We start from the raw sequence: 20073 nt of genomic DNA, 5'->3' as shown, positions 1-20073 counted from the left end.
TCTCATTGTGCCCTAAGGAGCTGTTAACCATCAGAGAAAAGGACTGAAAATTATAGTGAGGTCTTCTGCCTTCATTCCTTTACTCCAGCACTGGCTAAGGAGAGGGCATTTTTCACTGCCAGCCTTGCAGATGCTCTCTGGGATACTCATAAGCATATCTGTATTTCTCCCCCATGAACTGTCCTGGCCTTCAGGGTTTAGGACCATGTCAGCCAACAGGGCATCTTTGGTTTGAACTGGCCCATATTTAAGCTATGTTACAAAGGTATCATCTGTCTTTCCCAGTGTTTTACACATAGAATAGTGCACAAAGTCTATCTGTCCCACCTGACTCCTACAGTCGTCTTTTACAATAGGCTTTGGGGGGAGGAAAAGAGAGAGGAAGGCAGTGAAATGCTTCAGGAGCACAGCAGGACATCAGCATTTAGGGGAGCTCCCTCCTTGCCCAGATTGATCCCTGCTCAATGCCTTTATTTCCATCTCTCTTCACACAGATTCCATACTTGGGGTTTTGTTCCTGCGAAGAACTGGGAGATACAGGTGTTTGGCAGCTTACGGACCCCCCCATCCTCCCTCTCACACACGGACCAACTGGAGGCTTTAACTGGAGAGAAACCTTACTACAAGAATAGGCAAAGCTACATGAGCAAGGAAAACCCATCACCTTTCTAAGCGTTGGAGAATGCTCTTCTTTCTTGTGTTTATTGACAAAGTGGGGGAAAACCAGTCATAATGTGTTCAGTGGATCACACAAGCAGCTGTTATAACACATCTCACACAGCCACAATCATGCAAGAATTCTCACATACAACTAGGCAAATACAAAAGGGAGTGATTTGAGGTTAAAAAATAAAGTGCAGATTGAAGCTCTTGCACATCAGGGAGTCTTGTGTTTAGTCAGTAGCTCAGGTAGATTTTCCCACTTTGAATGGAGCTCTAATAATACCAGTAACTATCACTGCCTTCTGCACCACGCTAGAAACAACTAGCACTATGTATGAGTTGAGCATTCAGGATGCTGGGGGTTTGTTTCACTACTATGTTTGCAGAGCATTAGCAGGCACATTCAGGAGGATGTGTTGACACCCCCGTTAATCCTACCCGCAGATTCTCAGCACCCTCCATAAAGTGTACCACCACCAGCTGGAAATGAGAGTCCAGCATTGCCCCTGCAGGCAGCATCAGATTATTCCTCTCCTCTGTTTGAGCACTGTGTTAGGTATAGTGCTGGGCACACTGTGGATGCAAGGACTGATTGATGCTGATCCACGTCAGAAGAGAATTCAGGATTCCACATCAGTTACAGGTGAAGTTTGCACATCAAAAGACAGCACTGCTGTGAACCAAGACTGGGAGCAGTCTCTTTTAAGGGGAGATGAAATAAGCATTTTCCAACCAAACCTGAAGGATCTGGATAGTTGTTATTGGGGTTTCTCTCTTATTTAGGTCATTGAAATCCACCCTTGTGCACGGAGCCAGCCTCATTGTTTGTGTCATTTAAATTCCCTTCAGAAGACCTTGCGAAAGGGTTTTCCCTTTTATACTGATATCTTGTGCTGGTCATTTACACAGTGGTGGCTTTCTGTCCCTTGTGAGCTTTTCTGTCAGGGCTGGTGAGGTTCTGCAGTAAGCAGCTTTCTTCAGGAGGTAATGATAAAATAGGGAAGATGCTGAAATTCAGCCTCTGCTGCATACTTTGGTTTCTTTTCCTTAACTCCTAAGTGCCATCCATCATAAAGACAAAGCAGAGCTGAAAAACCAGTATGCTTAAATATAGGAGCAATGTGCTTTGGCCTATTAAGATGCTGCTTATCCAGTACAACAAGGGGTAGGATTTGGGGAGAAGGGGAAGAGAAGGGTTTCCATCTGTACTTAAAATCTTTGCAATCACAAGAGGTTTCCTCTTAGTCCAACAGCCTACAAGATGCCAATACCAACTGCTTCACAGGAGAATGCAAAATACAATACAATGGGTAGCTATGAGTGTAAACTCGTTTCAAAGCAGATTTCTTCTAGATTAATATTACTTGAAGTCATCAGCTTTGGGTCCAAAAGTTCCTGCAGACTTTTCTGCAGGTCTTATCAGTGTAGATTTGCTTTCAGAAGGTACTTAAAAATGTGTTTAAATGGGATGAAAGAGATTTAGGCATACTGCTTGCTTGATTTGGGCCGTAAGTCTGAGCATTCCCACAAATAGCATCAAAGTCAAGTTCAGAAGTACTAGGAAAGAAATGCCAGCATCCTAGGTACCTCTCTTCTGTCCAGCTTTTCCATTGCAGAAAGTATTAGGCTCCTCATTTGAAAGTTTTGTGTGGCACAGAAGTTCATAATGGTCAACTCTGACAAAGGCTTATTACTCATAACAAAATAAAAGCTCGCTTTGTGTTGCTTCACCAGGATACGACCGAGCTGCACTTTCAGCAGTCAGAACAAATAGGAAGTGATAAACTGCAATTCCTTCTTCAAGGAGGCAAAACCCTCAGCAACTGCAGTGTAACAGTGCTGAAGAGGGTTTAGCTCAGCTTTGTCTCTGGTTTCATTGAGCTTGCCAGGGAGAGGACACCAGATTCTGAGTCAGCTGAGCGCTCATCCTGTGCAATATGTACATTGCCATGAGCTGTAACAATAATCCATTATTTATACATTTATGAATATGTAATACACAGTAGGCCATTTGTAAGTGCATTATTATACCAGGGATGTATACTGAAAAGTCAGGGAGATAACTTAGGAAATGACAGAAGAAACTGCTCCCATGCAGTTACATTGCTGTCACTTTGGTTTTTAACTATAATTTAAACTACTTTTGGCTGTGTACAGGCGTTCTGAGGAGCCTTTCTGCCTTGCTTTCCTCCATGCTTACTCACTGCAGATTTGCAAAGGGTGCAAAACTAAGTAGTGGTGATGACAATCACACCAAAAACTAATTTGGCTACTGATGCATGTGAAATCCTCTGCACTGCTTTTCGTTTCACGCTTTGGGCCAGGAAGATGTTATTGGAGGCAACAAACACTGCCTATACGAAACAGCAGAGGCTGCTCAGGTCCTGCTGCAGTTAAGCAACGTTGCAAGGAGTTTATTTAGACAGGAGCATGAAACAGACAGGGAACATAACCTGAATGCACAGTTTGAATATTGTACAAGCTGCTCTTTGCATATAGCTAGTAACGTAGGAAAGAGTGTTCTGTTTGAGAAGGTAGATGTTAAAATACTCTCTTCTTAAAATATATATACATATATATTTTTTTGGATGCTTGAGAAAGTATTTTGACAATTGTAGTCTTATCTCAAATTAGATTTTTCAGGTGTCAAGAATCTCAGAAGAAACCTTATTTTCTTGTAGCATTTTGATTTCCCACAGGAGTAGCGCGTTGAGTAGTCTCATGTTGATACAGCTCATTGCAGGAAAAGAAAAATATGTTCCTTTCTCATTTTTAATCAAGATATTAAGAATACAAAACTATTGCTGCTTCACTTTCACTCCATTGCTGCTCATTAATGTGTATTTAATGTCACTTCAGTGTTTTGCCCCAGAAGAACATTAGCCTTGAATCTATCTAAAGCATGCAAGTCTTTTCCTTGCCTTCACTGTGAGCTTCATCAGATCCCAGTAGGTTAATTAGGGTACAGGAAGCAAATAGTTCCCAGACTTTTCCCCTCTCTTCCCAATTAAGGAATAAAAAGCTTGGAATTGCTCATCCAGTATTCCCATAAACTGCAATTTAAGGGTTGGGCTAGAAAAATGGAAGAACCAAAGTGCAGAATCCAATCGTAGCACAGGAGCAGACGACAGGATGATGCGCAGCACCAGAAGGTCAAAACCAGTGTTTAAAACAGTTCAGGTTTGATCCCACAGGGCTTGAGCTCTGCCAGGGGATACCTTAATGCAGATGCCACAGCTAAAGTTTCATGTATTTCCCTTGCATTTAGTGCAGTGGCAGTGACAGCCAAATACTTAAATCCTCTGCTGTAAGTATTTAAGAGCCAGGCTGTCTGTGAGGGTATATTGACACTGCATACTCAAATCAACAGAGCTTTGCTGCTTTATACAAACTGAGGATCCAGGCCATAACTTCATAAAAACCATAGCTCCTTTTTCACTCACTCAGAAGCCAGCTGATGGTAGGAGCCTCCTCCTCTCCTCTGGTGTTAGCTTCCAGTGCCAACCTTACCATGAAAGTGATAACTTACAAACAAGTGGCTGTTTACCAGAATTCTGCAGGAATTAGGGCAAAGCAAGCTGTAATTGTGCAAACCAGAGGGTAGAAGGGATGCTAAAGCACGATTTCCAAGCATATCCTATTCAATCTGCAGCCCTGAGCCCCCCAGGTAGCAATATCTCAGGGATGTGGGTGCCATCGTCTTAGTTAAAGTGCAGCTCTTGGATACACAGAGGATGGGGAGGTGGTTGGGTACAGCACTGTGACAAAGAGCCTCTTCACTTAGCTCCTGCGCACTGCACTGGATGCGAGGGGTTGTAAACTTCTCCCTCTGGGTTGCATGGGTCCTTACAGATACCTGATCCATGATCCAGAGCCAAGAGAAACAGAGGAAGATTTCTCACTATTCCCTCAAGCTTGGGATGAAGCTGTGCAAAGGCTGCTCCCCTGCCACTGCCTCAATGAGGGCTTTGAAGGCTCATACAGTGTTGAGCCCTTCCAGTTCTGATTTAAGAAATGCATGCAGAAGCAGGGTGAGATTTAGCATCTGGTTATATTCATATTCATTTCAAAGAGAGATGCTCGAGTTAAGCTGTAGCTGACTAACCCCCATTTAAACCTGGAGCTGGAAGTTAGCTTGCGCTGCTTCACCACTTAAAATGGACTGAAAGGTTTCGAAAGGAAGCCTTAATAGGTTTATTTTGTCCTTTGTTTTTTAAAAAGGCCTAAGCATAGAGGGAATTATTTGAACATCAAAGCTATCCATGAAATTATAGTGGCAGCAGACGTGCTTGAAACAGTGAATGACCAAACAACACCAAAGCAGTTGATGCAATTGGCTGCATACACTCTGAATTACTCTACTTGCTTCTCACCACTTCCTCACACACTTGTTCCCTGGGGAATATTCATGACCCATACATTCTTCATAACAAAATTACTTCCCATTCAGATGTATTTTCTCCAGTTTCTGTGGACATCTCTTCAAACTTGATGTTATCAATGGATCCTTCTTTTTTTCCTCCATTTTAAACCTGATGTACCATTCTGTTTCTTATGTTTTTGTAAGTGTGAGCAGATCGTATTTATTTGAGAAATAATGTTTGCTGTTTCAAAAGACAATAATTGTATTGCCAAAAATCGCTGTAATTACCTGTGACATCTGTATTTTTTTATTTTGGGGGAAGGGGTTGGTTGTTTTTAAATCTCAGTTTCGAGTGCTAACAACTGTTGCAACAACCACTGCATTTTAATTTGCTTCTGACATTAAATGGATTTCTCTGAAGTCGGACACAAGTGTCTCAGAGATGATTTAACAAAGACGCTGACCTTGCTCTTCCTATTTGAATGTGCCTCCCATGCCTGTTGGATTTTGACAGAGTGAATATCCCTTCAATGGAGGGCTACCTCAGGACCGTATTTTCAGTGGCTCCAGCAGGATGCAGGTAGGAAAAACATCCATGCTGGATGTACAGCTAGAGAACAGCTACACTGGAACTTAGAAACAAGAGTCAGGGCTGCTTCTCCGTTTGGGTTGCAATGCTGCCCTCACCACATGCCATCACCAGGATGCCCTCCTGGAGGGGTGTAAGCCTCAGAAACATCAAGGAGAACGGGCAATTTGAGCTGGATTACACTAACTCACCACTGAAGATGAAGTTCATTTATTCGTCAGCAGATGGCACAAAACCATCTCGAGTCTGGGTTTCCCTCTGGGTTAGAAGGGGCGACTTCAGCGCTGCTGCTGCTGCTTGAGGGCTGTTTCCCCCTTTACTGTCAGGTTTAGACGTGTGGAACTGGAAGCACAGCTTTTAAACCGAAGCAGTGCTTACCTTTACAACGCACATCTTCTGAGGTATGAGCTTTATAAATCCAGCAGGAGTTTCATCAGCCAGGGAGACTTCCCTTTCAAACCAAGTGTGCACATTAAATTTTATGGCCTACAGCTCTGTTTTACCATTAAACCGATGATATTATCATTAACATAAAACCCATAGCTATTATCAATAAAATACATGCTAATAGAATTAGAGGTTCTGCCAAAACCTTTTTGGAAATCAACTACACGTGGCTACATCATGAAACAAGGCTCTGCCTACAGCACACTTGGATAAACCCTGTGATGTTACTGGCCATTACACACCAAGAGACACAAAAAGCTTTGCTTTGTCCCTATAGTCAGACCTGCAAGGGGACACGGGAAACCAGATTCTGCCCCAGGTCCTTGCGGACCGTCCCTCTTCCTTTCATTCCATGGAGAGCCACAAGCCACACACAGATGATTATCTGCCTCTCCTTATCTGTTTTGCCAGGGTCCCTGCCATCAGAGCAAACCTCCCCTGTATGTGGCTGTACAAGGTTCAGAGCAACACACAAGTCTTTTCCAAGGGATTTAAACTGCACAGATGGGTCTTCAAGCAATCACTGCACAACAGCAGTGTCCCTCAAATAATCTCTGCCATCCTCAGAATTAATCCCTGCACACAGTGCACCCATAGGCCCATGTTTCTCTTAACCTTTACCTGCTTCCCCTACGTATACATCTCTCCCCCTGTTCACTGTATGGGTGTTGAGCAAGAGAGAGCTGGAGGGGGTGCAGTGTGAAGTGCCCCCGGTGCTGTTACCCACTAGTTTCATTCTAGGGGCCTGTGAGCTCACCAAGTTCTCAGCAGTCGCCAACACATAGGAAACGTGGGATGGGGGAGAGGAGAGTGGAACAGCAGAGAGAAGGAAAGGAGGCAGAGACCCCAGCAGTGATGAAGTCATGGTAAATCTGCTCCCCCCCATGCTGAAAAGGGACCCGCTGCACACTGCAGCCCCAGCAGAGAGAGGAAGTCAGCCCACACCACAGCATGACTTTCACCAGCGTGCTGCACATCACAGCTCTGTTCCTGATGCAAGGTAAGCGATTATGCATTGCCTTAGCCCATCTCCCCTTTGCAAGCAGCCCAGCTGGGAGAACTCCATTTCCAGGTTTCAGCACATCATGTGCAAGGCAGCTTTGCTGCTGCTGTGTTCTTGCTGACAATGCCAGATTGTCACCCTATTTCCAAAGCACACCGGTGCTGAATTCCAGCTGACTCCTAAACCCAGTATCAATGAGCGTGATTTGCCTCCTAGCAGCTTACTGCATACTTAATGCCGCAAAGACCTTAACTTTGAACAGTGGAGCACTGCTTGCTTTCCATGGCGTGGGTATCTGTGTCTGCCTTTGCTCATGTATTGTGTAGAAAGAGGCTACTACAAGAAGTTAGAGCAATTTAGAATGCACTTGCAAAGTACTTGGAAAACTGAAAGCCCTTTAAATACTCAATCTCCTTACTCCTAGTAGAGGATGTAGCTTAAACCTCCTTTACTAATCTCCTGTCCTCCATATACAGGAGAGTGAGAGGATAATAGTTGACCATGTCAAATAAGGAAAGATGTAAGTAAGGACAGCAGCAAGATGGGTATCTACAGCTCAGGATCCTTGCGGATTTCACTCCTGACTTTTTGCCACATCAAATTTCAGTGTCTAAACAGCAATGGAACTGGATCTTTACACCATTGAATGTATTTAGCAGCAGTCCAGTCTTACAGGTGTAAGTTGCACCAAGTTCACCATGCGCTTTCTGATGACTAAAATAGCATCCAGAGGCATGAACCATTCTGCTCAGCTGCATCCTGCAATTCCTAGCAAGAAATTCCTGCCCTTCTTGCCAAGAAGATGGATATAGCACAGTACCTGATGATGTATAGCACAGTACCTGATGTATAGCACAGTACCTGATGCCAGACTAATTTTTCCAGGGATCCACACAGCACAAGAACATTTATAGCTGGCATGGGAGCATCACCCATGCCCCAGTGACCGTACTGTAGTGGGTTACAGTGGCTTGAAGGCACATCAAACCGTCCTCTACAAAAGGGGATTTGACCTGTGAGTCATGGTCTAAATGAAGCCATGCTCTCCCATGGAAACTATATATATGCTGGTTCTGGGGGCTGCTTTTCTCTGCTTTAGAAAGGCAAGAACAACCCCTCTTTTTCTTGTTCAGTCGTGCTGCTCTCACCTCAGAAGGTGTGACTTGAAAGACCCCACATTGCTGTTACTGACAGGAAACCATCACTATAAAAGGGCCCCATGGAAAACCACAGACAAGGCCCTCTGCTACCTTACCAACATGCACCTCCTGGCACAGGTCTTCACAAAGGGAACCCATGCAAGGAGCTTTGCCTTTTCTACTGCTCCTCTGCAAATGACCCCCACATAGGACATAGCCAGAGAAACAAGCTGAGACACTAACCCTAGGAAATGGAGGTGGACTCAAGAACAAATAGAAGCCAAAGACACTGATAAGCCATATGTGATGGTAGATCAGATACAGCCACTCTTAAGGTCCTGTCATGCTTGCACAACTAAAGGGTGAGGCATGGCAACAGATCCTTATGGGAAAATACTGTCTTACAGGGAGACAAGTCCTCCCTCTGATTTTAGTGATAAAGAATTTGGTCCAGCAAGAATACCCTATGATAGTTTGATTTTAAAATGGTTTAAGAACATTAAAAGCTTCCCTGAAGGCCAGAAATACTCATTTCCCCAAACTGCAATGCTCATGGACACAGTAAGCACTTGCAGCAAACAGCTACCTGGAAAAGAAAACCAAAGCACACAAAACAGGAATGAAAAATATAACCCTCTTCCTACCTATTTACTTCTCTCTGACCCAGACACTGCTCTTGGTCATTTCTCCAGGGCAGGATTTTTTTTCCCCTGGAGAAGGTGATTTATTCCAGGTCATCCAATATTGTCACAAAATGTATTATATGGCTTGGAATGCTGACAGGGAAAAACCCACTTTACTGCCCATCTATAAAACGAACTGGGAGAATGGCATTTCATTTTAGTAATCTATGCCAAGCCAGGTTTGTGGATTTCATCTTCAGAAAGTCTCAAAACCAGCTCAAAGCAGTTGCAGCATCACAATGAAAACCTCATTTTTCAGAGATCTGACCATAGAATCATAGAATGGCTTGGATTGCAAGGGACCTTAAGATCACCTAGTTCCCACATCCCTACCATGGGCAGGGATGCTTCACACTAGACCATCGCTGCTCAGTCACGCATGCTTGTAAATCAGGTTTAACAGCTCCAGAATAGAGCATAGAATAATGAGTAATAATGTTTGTGTTAGCATACAGGGAGAACATGCATTAAATGGGTCTGCTATCAATTCTTCATTGACTCATGGAATAACATCTAATAACTAAACGTGGTTGTGCTAGCAGGTAAAGATCACAAACCTTTGGTACAAAGTGGCTGTGATGACCTGCCTAACGACTGTGATTTACTTATATCAGTACAATGATATTGGCAAGAAGAACCTTTACACCCTTGAAAGAAGGAAAGTTGGCACAATGCTGTGTGTGAAACTGCTGCTTTACTTCAGGTCACATTTCAATACTTGTTCCCCCCAACCCCGGCCTCATCTCTGGCAGGGGATTTTCCAGATGCTGGAGGTGAAACCATAACTCTAAAGGAAGGAGAGGACCTGAACCTCCGCTGCGCCCTCAGCAGTGATGATGGGTCTGCCCTGCAGTGGTTAAACCCTCATGGGTTTGCCATTTTTCTCAACACCCAGCGGGGTAAGTGTGAAAACCAAGTGCAACACTTGCCACATGGGGCTGGAGGGTCACTCATAGGGCTTTCCAGCTCCTACCCATGGCCAGTCTGACTCACCTCCTACCCAACACTCGAGATGGTTTTACACTCAGCCCCTTTCTGGCAGGAAGCTGATGAAATGGAAACCCTCACAAGAGTGCTCTGGTGCTAGAGCTTTTAGTAATGAACTGTAGTTACCACCAGCACCAAGGCATTAGCACAAAAACACACTTTTACCTTATAAGAGAGACAGGAATGGACATGCCTGAAAGCCCTGGGTACTCTCCTGCTCATCAGGGAATCTGATGTAGTGCATCCAGAGGAAATCTTCAGGAAACAAGCAGTGATTTCTAAAATGCTCTGATAAGGCCAAAGTTACAATTACTGTGTTCCCTTCCACTCCCTACCCCTTATATCTCTGTCTGTATCTCTCCTCCTCTTGGTCCACAATTAGACACATGATACAACATCCACAAGGACTAGAGTTTGCAAAGCGTTTGGATCCAAGTCAGACACACTGAATACATTCCTTTTGCAATACAAAAGGAAACAGTCCTCATTTAGAGAGTGGCCAGACTTTACACTGTGCATAGACATTTTCGTTCTGAATTACCACTGTGGATGCTGGTCACATTGCTTCTCCAATAAACCACTTCACGAATCAGTTCCCTCCAGTCTTATGGTAGCTAAAAATATTACCAGCTGCCTACCAGTTTTAGGGTGATATCAAAATCCTTTCATATTTAATCACTACCATAAATTGTAGCACTGTTGGGATTTTCTCCCAAGGCCACATTTTTACAAGACCCCAGCTTTAGAGTAAAAAGAGAGCTTTGGAGGTCTTTTTCTCCCTAAGGGTTGGTACACAATCCCAGTTTCAGTTCAATGTAAGGGCAGACAGTTACACTTTCTGTGCTGTGATTGTGGGAAAAGTCCATGTGACTTAATGCCTGAGGACTCCCATGGGACATCCATGAAGCAAAACTAGAAGTCGAGAGAGAGAAAGGGGGTTGTACAGCAGAGAATGAACACCCTTATTAAAATCAAGGTAATTAGACAAATATAAGGGAAGCAAACCAGCCAATTATCAAGCAGTTAATAAAGAGGTGTGTGCTGACCACAGTGTTCACTTATACATCACAAAATGCACCCAAAGAGGGAAGTGATTTTTTTCAAGACCAAATAAAGGCTTGGAGAATGAGGAAGGGAAAGCTCCTCAGTTCATGTATCTGTGCTCTATATTCAAAGGTCTGACCACATATCATGTCCTCACCCCACAATGGTTGCTTGTATTTATACATCTAGACACATAAAGAACCCAGATTGCTTTGCATTAAGATCCCCCTGAAAATAAAAGCAAGAAAGAATGGCATGTTCCTGTCTGGCATCACACACCCTCCTTTCTTCAGTTTCCTGCTGCCTATGTACTAGTGCAGCATCAGTGAGGAATGCTTCGTGCTGGAACTGCTCCTCTATGTCAAATGCTGATGGGTTAAAAAATGCCAAACAGAAAATGATCCTCCTGCGTTAATGCTTTGATGATCTGTCTTTCTCTTCTGTAGCTACACACATATCAAGCTGGCTTTTATTTTCCTTACAGCTTTAAGAGATCAGAGATACAAACTTATCCATTATTCAAAGGATGAATTATCCATCCAACTGTCTAACATAACAGTGCATGATGAAGGTGTATATAAATGCTTCTACTATGGCATCCCCTTCAAAAGCAAGAACAAGACTGTTAAGGTATTAGGTAAGTTCTTTCACCCACTTTGTCCCAGCTTCTCAACTCCAGACCTGCTTTTTTGCATGCAATTGCATGGTGCTTTACACAACATAATCCTGGTCCTAGCTCAGTCCCCCCCCTCCAACAATGCTATGTATGAAACCAGTCATATAACCCAGTAGAAAGATGCTTTATAACTGATTCAAAATCTTACTGTTGCAGCTGCTCCTTCTAATCCAGTACTGGAAGTATCCAGAAACACAGAAAGAAGCGTTATACTGTCTTGCTATACCCAAGGATGCAAACCACAGGCCCAGATTACCTGGCTGTTGGACAACGGGATAGAACTCCCTGGTATGTGTTAAAGGACAAGGGACTGATTACTAACAATTGCTTCTTATCCATCTTTACCTTGGAAGGTAAAACACCTTCTGGGACCATCACTCACTCACTGAGTACAACCTGGCCCCGTGGTGCAGGGTGGGAGAAAACCCAGCACTGGATTCTAGTGTTTGTGCAAGGGAGAGGGCTCATCTGCTTTGCTCACACTCGGTGCAGAACAGTAACACTTGGCACCAAAACCCTTTGAAAGTCAGGAGTCATTTTCCAGTGGAATAAAGTGAAACCCAAACTCTGGAGGCACAATTTCCAAAGCCTGGATATAAAGTCAGTTAACAAACCCATTTTTACTATTTCTATGTTGTAAGCTGCTTTGTTGAGCAGCTCACACAAACACCATCAGCCTCTCCCATACTGATCTGCTCCAAGCCACTAGCAGACACAGGAAGAGAGCTCAGGAAACAAGATCCCACACCACCCTACAACACTGCCCCAGTGAGAGGTCTGCACGCATCTGGGTGGACACACATGAGGAACAAAACCCCTACATAGCTCAAATTAACTCATGTGCTATGTAAGTAGCTGCTCCAAAGGCCATGTTCTAGTAACAGCTACATTATTAGCTACCTGTAGCAGAGCAGAGAGGAAATGCACGCCTGTATCAAAGCATGAGGAAAATACCCATAAATGCACTCTTTTCTTTCACATAGTAGCCAGCTCTTAGTTGTATTTTGCATCATCAAGCAACATATTCAAAGCTTAACCTATAGTCTTCCCCCACACCCCCAGACAGCTTGTTTTAACTAAGAACTCTAGAAAACAGCAGAGAAGTGTGTTAGCTTGAATATAGCTAGAAATCAAGACTAAGGAATAAATCCAGGCTGCCAGATTCACAGGCGCTAATGCAACCACATAAAGCCCTATGCTTAAAGGAACTGTATTAAGGGGAAGCAGTGCAGCTGGTAAGTGAACCCCACAAAAGCCAGGGCAGAAAGCTATCTGTGATTGCAGGTAAAAGATGCTCTGAGGCAGTGCATGGGGCTTGGAAAAGCAAGTTCTAAAATCCTGCATGTGTTTGGGAAGAGCTGGGCTGTGTGACACTAAGGTCTTGGGGGAACATCAGCTATGAAGTTATGAAGAGCCCAGGGAAGCAATATGTCACCTCATACATACATTTTTGCCAGTGTTCTTCTAAAAACAGGAGGTTTCCTTAAACTTGAAACCCCCTCAGTTCTGGCCTGACAATGTATGTTATTTGTAAGATGACAACTCGGACACAAGCCACCTCCCAGAACACATAAAGCCAACCATGCTTTTACCCATTCCCATTAACAAAAACCTACACTTACCTTTATCTTCTCCTTGCCTTGTAGCACTAACCCAGTCAACTGTTACAGCAAACCATACCAGTGGGAACTATCCATCCTAAATCACTGCTGCTCAGACTTTCTGTGTGCTTCTTTCCTTTTTGAGGATGACTGAAGCAACACTCCTCCCTTCTCATCCCCAACCTTAATTACTTACTGCAAACATTTATATTAGTCACTAAATAGCTAATACACCTTAATTACTGGCAGCTTCTTGGTTCCACCAGGGCTCAGTAGGGGCAACCCAGCTGTAATTACTGAGCTGTTGCTGGCAAAGATTCTTTCCTTGCTAACAAAACCACTTTGAAATCCTTTTGAGCTCTTACGTGACCCTGCTGGGGATGGGGAAAAGAGCTGGGAAGTACCAGGTTATGTGATACAGCAAATTACCTGTGAAGGCTAAGTTGGAAACAAGGGATTTCTTTCATTTATAAAGTTAGGGTTACCAATAAAGTTATTTATTACCAAGGGTAACAGATCAGGAGAAATCATCAGTTTGTTTCCAGAGAACCTCTACATTATGAACAGAAAAACTCCCAGGCAATTTGTGTTGGTCAATATGCACAAATACTGCACAACTGCTTTTTATGTTTGGGGTAACAAACACACAGCTCTTAAGACACATATTTAATGCTTCTGGATATCCCATAGCAGAGCCAGAACTTTGCTAGATCTCAGTCATGCTGGAAAACAGCAGGTCCTTGCTCTCAGGCTCCTCACAAGCCATGCATGGCTGTGTCACACAGCAGAGCCATTCATCCCATTCAAGAAGGGCCACAAATCAGTGTTTGGTGTCTGAACATTGCAGTGAAGGTGAATTTCCCCACATTAGTTGTGAAACCCAGCAGAGGCAGTGAGGTCTGCACTTAAACAGTGACGAGGCAAAAACCATGACCTTGCTGCCTTTGGGCCCCCATGTAATCCATTTACACAGTGAATCACTTGTGCCCAGTAATCAGGTGCTGCTTTAGCACAGCAAAGTAATGCAGATTGTGCCTGGAAGGTTTTTCTTTCAATTGCTCTTGACTAGAAAGCACTTAAATGTTGTCTTCCAATGGGTGTATAGGTGACACTAAGCACAAGTTAGAAGCTGATGGGAAGAAATGGACCTCAACCAGCACACTGACAGTCCTTGCCTATGGGCCCAATTCAACAGCCAGCTGCATCATTCACCACCAAGCACTAAGAGAAGAGAAGCTGATGGCATCTTTCCCATTTGAGGACCTTGCTAGGACAGGTACTGCAGGCTCCTTCAGCAGTCCTTATCCCGTTTTACCACTTTGAGGTGGTGAAAGTTAGCAGATTCACATGCAAAGCTGAAGCCCATAGTCTACTGCCCATGTGTGGAATCTATTTTCACACTGGGGCAAAAGCAGAATGCCAAACTAAGATTTGGGGGCTTTAACTACCACATAGGGTAAATACTGTAAACTAACAGTAAGTGGAGCTGCTTGTCTAATAGTTCACAGACTAGAGTTTACTTTCTGCCTGTTTACTTGTCTTTAGGATGGATCTTATTATTCTTACTTCCTTCTTCCTTCGACTGCTTCATTCAACAAGTACTTATAAAGTGCTCTGAAAGTTGTGCTTTCTTTGTTTTTTTTTCAGTGGCAAAAACAAATCCAGCACCATCTAACCCAGAGGTGGATACAGGTGTCTCTGAGAACGATCAAACTACAGGTAGGCTTTAGCTGCCTGGCCTCTTCTTAATTCATGCCCTCATTTCATAGTGTTGATTCAGAGGACAGGGAAGCTGAAGGTGGGAGGATAGGAGTGGGAGTCTAACCAATGGAGAACCCAAACAGCCCAGAGCATAGAGCATACAGGGCAGGTTTCATTTTTGTCACGGTTTAAGCATCAATTTGTCGTGGTTTCAAGCATCAGTTCAATGGCAAAGTGTGTCTTCTGAGGTTTGTCTTGTGTTTGGGTAAGTTCCTTCAGGATCCGAACAACCAACCTCTTCTGCAGTACCAGAGGATCCACTAGTTCCCAGCTCAGCAGCAACACCGACCCATCAAACCCTCCAACCAGACATCACATCTACTTGTAAGTTTGCTCACATCAAGTTACCAAATGCTACTAAGAGCAGCGTTACATTCGCCATTACAAACAAGCACATAACATAAACCGCAGCATTTCTTGCTTGTGCGAGGAGAACTCAGTTTTGTGAAAGCAAAGTCTCTGTTGATAGATGCAGAACAGAAGCAGTAGCCAAATGGGCCACTCCTGCAGCATGGTGTGAGGCCAGGCTGGGATTTCTCTGGACGGCTGCACTAGATGGCACTGTGCAACAACGGTTCAGGTTGCAGTCAGTGAACTGGGGAGCTGTTTCCAGCAGAAGAATGAAGAGCTCCGCTGCCCAAATCGCTTGGGTGGACACCTTGTGTGACAGGCCCTGCAGAGAGAATCAATTGGTTGTGTTAGAATTGCAAGAACCCTTTGTTCGTAGTTGTTTAAAAGTGCTACATCAGTGATTACAAGCACTAAAGAATGGCTACGATCTGATAAACAGATCGCATATATGTTGATAAACATGCTTAGAAAGGGAGGTTGAATGCTTCAACAGGTCTTGAGAAGGAACACATCTCTTATGAATGTAAAGTTTCGGTAGACACAGCCCACGTTATCACTTTAGTTTTACAAACCAAGTTCAATCACCCAAGGATGTGTTGTCTGTGCGTGTAAGGAAGGCAGAGCTCACCTCTGTGTTTGTACAGGGTCTGAGGTTACACCAGCTGCAGCAGGAAAGGAAGAATTGGCTGGTTCATCGAGTTTCCATGTCCCCAGTGGAATGAATTCACATCATCAGGCATGGGTGGTGGTGGCATAGGATGGGGTGACTGCCCACTGGGAGCTATGAAGTCAATAAAAGTGTAGTCAGGGATATGAATACCACAAACCAATTTAAGTCTACTTTAAGGCAAAGGATACATGCATATTCCTGGTTTTGCAAGCAAGAGAACAAACTGATGGGCAGGGAAACCCCGCAAATGACCAAAGAGTCAGAGCTCAGCTTTGTTTTACTTTGGCTGTAAATGGAAACCATTGAGTTCAGCAATGTGTGAGACAGTGAGGATTTTCTGTTCATAAAGCGTAGGTGGTCTTCAGATGAAAACAAAATGCAGTAGTAAGGAAGTGAGCACAGAGCTTTGAGACAGAGACTCCAAAAGTCCTTTTCTGTTGCAGTACCAGACGCCCTGGGCTTCAAAGCTCTTGGGAAAATATGTATTTCTTAAGCATCCCTTTGCCTTTCAGAGAAATACTGTTCTCCTTTCTATTCCCCCAGGGACTGAAGCAGCAGTTGGTGGCAATGTCACAGAAGGGGAAGTTTCCAGGACAGAAACCCTGCTACCGAGGGGAAATGTAACTGTGATTTGCACCCTCACCTCTGGTATGAACTCTTAATGATAGCTCCCAAACATGCAGTGAGCTGTCTTACACCAACCTGGTTCTCTCTGACCATGTATCCACCTCCAAACCTTTTGTCAGTACACTAGGGTAATGCTGGCTTGCAATCCAGGGGAGAGACCCCAGAAACATAACTGGTTTTATCAGCTAGAAAAAGCATGAACCCACTTATTTCAGTCAAGTTTTCTTATTCATACAAGAAGAAATAATTTGTCTCACATCCTAAAACTTAAATCCAATAAGGTGACTTCTGCTCTTGCACCATGTTCATGTGGCCTGGTCCAGGATATAACTTATCTTAATTACCAGAGACTCACAGGAAGCTATTTAACAATACAAATGCCTTCTTCTCTTACAGACAAAGACGTGAAATCTGAAAGCATGGAAAAGAAAGAGAAAAATCTCTTGCTGCCCATCTTGGTGGCTGTTCTGATTTTCGTGCTGCTCATCATTGTCCTGCTTTTTGTGAGGAAGCTGAAGAAAGCTCATGGAGTGTGGAAGAGAGGTGGGTGATAGCCCTGTTCAAGCAACTCCTGACATTGCTTAATTCAGCAGGGCTGGAGAGCTGAGGAGACTGCCACAGCTCCTCCAACCCCTGGTTACATGTCCTTCTCCCATAGACAGTGACCATAAATTAGACAGTGACCATGACTTACTGCAAACAACGGTTGAAGAGTCCCTGTAACTGGTGGTCTGAGGCCACTGACACGAGGTGTCACAAAAAACCCTATGAAATTGTTGTCTTCAGTATGTTTCTTAGATGGTCAACATGATTAAATCCCTTTTTTATAACTAGTCTCTCAGATTCTCTATGCTCGATGCAGACAGCGAGCAATGGTCATGGGAAAACCTCACCATCTTAATTACATTTGTTTTCTGTGCAGAAAATGATGTTTCAGACCAGACTCTGGAGAGTTATAAATCCAAATCTAATGAAGACAGTCCAGGCCATGAGAAGAACAGACAAGGTAAAGAGCTTTAACTGATGTAAACTAATTCCTGTTCAAGCCTTGCTACTGAACATATATAAGAATACATATGCAAGACATTTAAACCACTTCTAGTACAAAGTAGTGCCTTGAGTATCGTGTAGCCTGCAGTAGGCCACCTCATGTTTCCCAGTCTTCACTGTGATGGATGCCCTAACAATATCTAGAGATGCATGTCATCTTTTATTGCTCTATAACACTAATTCATATGTATTTCCAGCAGGTACACCATCCCCCTTTACAAAATCAGTAATAAATGTGTGTTCATCTTTCAGGTGCCAATCAGAAGTCCAACATGCAATATGTAACAGCAGGATATGTGGAAACAATGCAGAAGAATCCCAGAGACAAAACCATTGCAATAAGTGAGAAACTGTTTGGATGTGGAAAGGAAACAAATGTATAGCTATAGTAGATCTGTACGATGTGCAGAAACACCAGTGTTTCCTGATCTTCATATTACAGCATTCAGGTACCAATATGATTTCAAGGAGCAGAACTACAAACAGCTACCCTCAACCCAAAACCCGCTTTGGACTGCTTTCCTTTAAACAGTGGGGCAGGTAGATAGGACTGGTGGTCCTAGAAACCTATTAGCAATGAAGACAGCGATTTATCTGTAGTCCTCAAAGGATTTAAATAACCACTGCCAGAAACAGAGCTCATCAGTCCTGTCTCAGATCCTACCAGCAGTGAGGGTCTTGGCAAAGGAACATGCAGGTATTCCAAGGACTGCAGGATATGAAGACATTCATGTAATTCTGCAAGCATGGGACTGAGCAGGAAACCCTGGGAGCTGCAGACCTACTGGCACTTGTGTTGCCTTATTCTCACCCCAAACCTGAAGATCCAGCTGTATTTAACCAAGGAAGAAAGCATCCTGATGACCAAAGAGTTAAAAACACCAAGGTTGCTCCCCCATGCTAGAACTCCTGCTTTAGTTTCTCACCTGTACAATGGCAGCATCATTCTGTGCCATGCCAGACTGCATCAGCACTAGTTTGCAAGGGGCTCTGAAACCAGAACATCTGGGTACTACACTTGTACTCCCACGTCATCTAAACTTCCAGGGGTGTCACTGAGACTATGGAAGCTTTCAAACGTGGGTTATCAAAGGTGGAGATGATATTGCATACGGGACTCCCCAGATCCAGGGAGAAAGTCAGCAGGCAATCTAGGAGAATCAATGAGACTTTATATCCTCACAGCCCCGCTATGCCATCACCGGGAACCTTTTCTATGTGGGGAAGATAAAACTGAACTCCTAAAATAAAGAGAATTTACATTACAGCAGACAGCTGTGTTTATTTTTCCTGCTAGAGACGATTATTCCCCACTGTAAGCAAGAAGCTGAACACTGGGTTTGGGCCCCGAATTAAATACATGCCCTTGAAGTGGCTGCTATTATATATGATATAATAAATCTCGTATCACTTTAAAGTGGCTTTGTCCTGCAGCTCCCCCCCCCCCCTCCGCCCTCGCTGTTGGTGGATGCTGCGCGTCCTCCGGCGTGGCCATGGCAACGGCGAGACGCGGCGGAGCGGTAGGCAACGGGCCGCGCTTAGGGACAGGCCCTGAGGCAGAGCTGAGACCTATAAGGGTAATGGGACTAGGGAGAGGGAACTGGGGAGATGGTATTAGGGTGAGGGAACTGGGGGGAAGGCCTCGGGGGGGGCGGCAGGCCTGCCTTCAGGCTGGAGGGAGCACCAGGGGTAGGGCTCAGGACAGGCTGTGGATGCTGCCCACTGAAAGGCAGTTCAGACAGAAGGTTCTTTGCTGGTGCTGGGCTTTCCTCTTCGGGCTGCAGGGTGTGTGCCACTTCCCATCTCTGATCCATGATGGGAGCAGTGGATACAGGGTGTCCCCCCAGGTGTAAAAGGCCTCCAGCGGGTAAACTCATGTGATAAACACCCTGAAAAGTTAGAAATCATACTCTACATTTCCATATCTTAACAGCTGCCCATGTACTAAAGCAAAGCTCCCCCTGTAGCTTTAAAGGGATGGGTCCCACCTGTGTACATCCTGCTGTAAGCACTGAAATTCACTGTGTGCACTGAAACCGACTAGTGTACATTTCCTCTCAAATCACTGCCACTCACTGTGGCAGTGTCACACACACATTCCCACACTGTGTCTTCTAAGTGTCTAGAGGGGAGGACGACTTGGGAACATCTAAATGCAACCAAATGAAAAGAAGCTGTCTTCCTAAATTAAGAAGAAAATGTGGTTTTGCTGTCACACACTTTCTTGCTGATAGTTTACATGTCAGAGATGGTGTAAAGTCGAATAAGAACATGTAAAATTCCTTTTGCCCCTGTTTTTCAACTAAAACTGTTTTGGTTTGCTTTCTTTTTTCATAAGCTATTTATACTCAATTAGCTTTGTTACCACTAATAGTTTAAGATAGATTTTATGGCAAGAAGTGATGCATTTGCTGCATAA

General features: G+C 44.1%; 2 protein-coding genes across 3 annotated transcripts in view; both read left to right on the top strand.

Annotated features, from left to right (window-relative positions):
* The window catches only part of UBASH3B (ubiquitin associated and SH3 domain containing B), a 63092-nt gene extending 57646 nt beyond the window's left edge, over positions 1-5446 (top strand). For both annotated transcript variants that reach the window (XM_061368505.1, XM_061368504.1), the window contains exon 14: positions 495-5446. In XM_061368505.1, the coding sequence (XP_061224489.1) occupies positions 495-632 (138 nt within the window). In that variant the 3' untranslated portion in view covers positions 633-5446. The remainder of the gene's footprint in view (positions 1-494) is intronic.
* A 1433-nt stretch (positions 5447-6879) lies between these two features.
* Positions 6880-18789, top strand: CRTAM (cytotoxic and regulatory T cell molecule). Its single transcript, XM_061368193.1, has 11 exons — positions 6880-7062; positions 9640-9786; positions 11403-11555; positions 11751-11882; positions 14301-14492; positions 14843-14914; positions 15167-15280; positions 16521-16625; positions 17001-17147; positions 17527-17610; positions 17907-18789. The coding sequence occupies exons 1-11, from the start codon at positions 7014-7016 to the stop codon at positions 18035-18037; spliced, it is 1326 nt and encodes a 441-aa protein (XP_061224177.1). The 5' UTR covers positions 6880-7013; the 3' UTR covers positions 18038-18789.
* The last annotated feature ends 1284 nt before the right edge of the window (positions 18790-20073 follow it).

The sequence above is a fragment of the Neopsephotus bourkii genome, unplaced genomic scaffold, assembly GCF_033783945.1.
Source record: "Neopsephotus bourkii isolate Nb327-2 ecotype Australia unplaced genomic scaffold, CSIRO-AGI_Nbou_v1 NB_1433, whole genome shotgun sequence".
NCBI lineage: Eukaryota > Metazoa > Chordata > Aves > Psittaciformes > Psittacidae > Neopsephotus > Neopsephotus bourkii.
This window is presented reverse-complemented; position numbering and strand designations above follow the sequence as displayed.

What these genes read in the sequence shown, in the direction of transcription:
- CRTAM (XM_061368193.1), top strand. Translation starts at nt 7,014, where the DNA reads ATGACTTTCACCAGCGTGCTGCACATCACAGCTCTGTTCCTGATGCAA. An exon ending in CAACGGGATAGAACTCCCTG is followed by an intron (nt 11,883 to 14,300) that starts GTATGTGTTAAA and finishes ATGGGTGTATAG; the next exon opens with GTGACACTAAGCACAAGTTA. An exon ending in TGAGAACGATCAAACTACAG is followed by an intron (nt 14,915 to 15,166) that starts GTAGGCTTTAGC and finishes TGTTTGGGTAAG; the next exon opens with TTCCTTCAGGATCCGAACAA.